General features: G+C 37.4%; 1 protein-coding gene across 1 annotated transcript; it reads left to right on the top strand.

Annotated features, from left to right (window-relative positions):
* Nucleotides 1–211: 211 nt before the first annotated feature.
* LOC119665304 lies at nucleotides 212–3,168 on the top strand (the record flags this gene model as incomplete). The annotated part of the gene is made up of 1 exon (XM_038074569.1): nucleotides 212–3,168. A coding segment is annotated over one exon (2,957 nt), but the record flags the coding sequence as incomplete, so codon positions are not given.
* Between the last annotated feature and the right edge of the window lie 10 nt (nucleotides 3,169–3,178).

Here is a 3,178-nt window from a genome sequence, read left to right as displayed (position 1 = left end):
CGGTCGGAAGAGCCATCAACTTCAAAAAATACGTCGCTGCTCTCACTGTCCTCTGTAACGTCTATTCCTAAAGCCCCAGAATTTCTATCTGAAAATAGTGTGCTACTAGCTACTGCAATCATTCTCATCAAAAATTCCTCAGGAACTTTCGTTCCATGTAGAGCAATTCTCGATTCTGCGTCTCAACTCAATTTTATAACTTCTCGTTTAGTCAACTTGCTGCAGTTAAATACGAAAACAACATACACAACCATATCAGGCATAGGGGATTCTACACTTGAAACAAACAAGGTTGTTGAGCTATTTACAAAATCGCACTCAGGCGATTATTCAACTTCATGCACTGCGATCGTTACAACAACTATCACAGATCCTCAACCAAACTTTAACGTAAACATTTCAGATTGGTCAATTCCAAACAACATCACCTTAGCTGATCCGATGTTTTTCAAATCACAGAGAATCGATGTGTTACTAGGTGGCGGCTTATTTTTTAACTTATTGTGTATTGGACAAATTCGTCTGGAAAATAATTTTATGTTACAGAAGACAAGGCTGGGTTGGATAGCATCAGGTGGCGGTATTATTCCAAAATACAATCACTCATTTTCGTTAGCTATAGCTAAGAAATCAACCACTGAATTGGAATTTGAAAATGAAAAATCGTTAAATGAAATTGTAAAAAGGTTTTGGGAAATAGAAAATTGTTTTGACGCGCACTCTTCGCTAACAGACGAAGACGCATATTGCGAAACCCATTTCAAACAAAATTTTACTCGGTTAGATTCTGGTAAATATTCTGTTTTACTTCCTAAGCAGCGTAATATCGACTCACTCGGAGATTCTTATAATCATGCACTTCAACGATTTCACAGTTTAGAAAGAAAGTTGCAACGTAATGCTGATTTAAAAACTCAATATGTTGATTTTATTAATGAGTATATAAATTTAAAGCACATGTCACCAGCACAATTACCATCAGGTGTTCCAACGTGTTTTTTACCTCATCATTGTGTGCTAAAAAATGAAAGTACAACTACAAAATTGCGTGTGGTTTTCGATGGGTCAGCTAAAACATCCACCGGATTTTCTCTTAATGATCTGCTGATGTCTGGACCTACAATTCAATCCACACTCTTTGAATTAATTATTCGATTCCGATATTTTAAAATTGCTCTTTGTGGAGATATCTGTAAAATGTATCGATGCGTGCGTGTTACACATCCCGATGAATATCTTCAGTGCATTTTGTGGAGAAGTAATCTCGATGATGACGTAAAGGTATTCAAATTGGACACTGTGACATATGGAACAAGGCCAGCTGCATTTTTAGCTATTCGAGCAATGCATCAGCTGGCTCGCGATGAAGAGAAATCATACCCATTGGGTTCTAAAATCGTTCTCAGAGATTTTTATGTAGATGATTTAATGTCAGGCGGCGACACCGTGGATGAAGTAATCAACATTAGAAGGCAAACTACTGAATTATTAAAAAAGGGTGGTTTCCAGATCAGAAAATGGTGTTCCAATAATCCAAGAGTATTGTGTGGTATCGCTGACTCCGAACGTGTACAATTATTGAAATTTAAAGATGGTTCTGATATTACTAAAGCATTAGGTTTAGTATGGGATCCAAACCACGACAATTTTTTATTTTCATTTACTCCAGTGGTAGGTAGCCAGCAAATCAACAAACGTACTGTTCTCTCAACTATAGCCCGTTTTTATGATCCAATCGGATTAATTGGACCTATCATCACCAAGGCTAAAATTTTCATGCAAACCTTATGGAAACACAAATTGCATTGGGATGAGAGTCTACCACAAGCATTATACTCAGCATGGATTGAACTTCGCTCTCAACTTACAATTATCAGCAGTTTTAAATTCCCTCGTTATGTTTTAATGCCTAATTCTAAAGTGCAGATACATGGTTTCTGTGATGCCAGTCTGAGTGCTTATGGTGCATGTATATATATCAGGTGTGAGCGCTCGGGTGCATTTGATTCGCATCTACTATGCTCCAAATCAAAGGTTGCACCACTAAAGACACTTACAGTTCCCAAGCTAGAACTTTCAGCTGCTCTACTTTTATCGGAACTCATTGATATGGTCGTCAAAACTATAAATTTTACATGCGATTTTCATTGCTGGTCAGACTCAATGGTGGTATTATCTTGGATACGTGAACAACCGTCCAATTTTAACGTTTTTGTCTCTAATAGAATTAGCAAAATTCAAACTCTTACCTGTGGCATGAATTGGCATCATGTACCAACTTCTATGAATCCTGCAGATATCTTATCAAGAGGAGCAGCGCCAGATGAACTTTTAGCCTCAACACTTTGGACACAAGGACCTGAGTTTTTAAGAACATCGCATTTACATTGGCCCCAAAATACTGTTTTCGTAGCAGAATTACCTGAACGACGCAGGAGAGTTTTAATAACTACATGTCAGCAAGATTTAACGCTATCCTGTAAATTCGCTAACTCATTTAATAAAATGCAGATAGTTTTCGCATATATTTATCGATTCGTGTCACTCAAACATAAAGAGACCATAAGGAAAACTGGCCAACTTGATCCTCAGGATATTGAAAGGGGTACAAAATTAATGATTTTAAACATACAACAAACTCATTTCGCTGCTGAATACAAAATATTAAAAAAAGGAGAAAATGTTAATAGTTCAAGTAAACTTTACTCCCTCAATCCTTTTATTGATTCATTTGGAGTAATTCGTGTAGGTGGTCGACTAAAACATTCATTACTAAGTTTCGAGGCTCGCCATCCAATGATACTTCCAAAAGCTCATGTTATCACAAACGCAATGATAACCTATTTTCATCAGAAGAATTTGCACGCCGGGCCACAAAGTCTGCTCGCCACAATTCGTTTGCAATATTGGCCAATTGGTGGTCGAAAAACTATAACACGCGTTATCAACAAATGTGTTCGTTGTTTTCGACTTAAGCAAAAACATGTCGAATATATAATGGGAGATCTACCGCGCGACAGAGTGCAACCAAATAGAGTATTCCACACTACTGGTATCGACTTCTGCGGTCCCTTCTATTATAAATCTGAAGTGCGAACCAGACCTCCAGTAAAATGCTACATCTGTTTATTCGTTTGTTTTTCGACGAAGGCTGTACATTTAGAAGTGGTAAAAGATC

This window comes from Teleopsis dalmanni, unplaced genomic scaffold, assembly GCF_002237135.1.
Source record: "Teleopsis dalmanni isolate 2A unplaced genomic scaffold, ASM223713v2 unscaffolded_contig_4398, whole genome shotgun sequence".
Lineage (NCBI taxonomy): Eukaryota > Metazoa > Arthropoda > Insecta > Diptera > Diopsidae > Teleopsis > Teleopsis dalmanni.
This window is presented reverse-complemented; position numbering and strand designations above follow the sequence as displayed.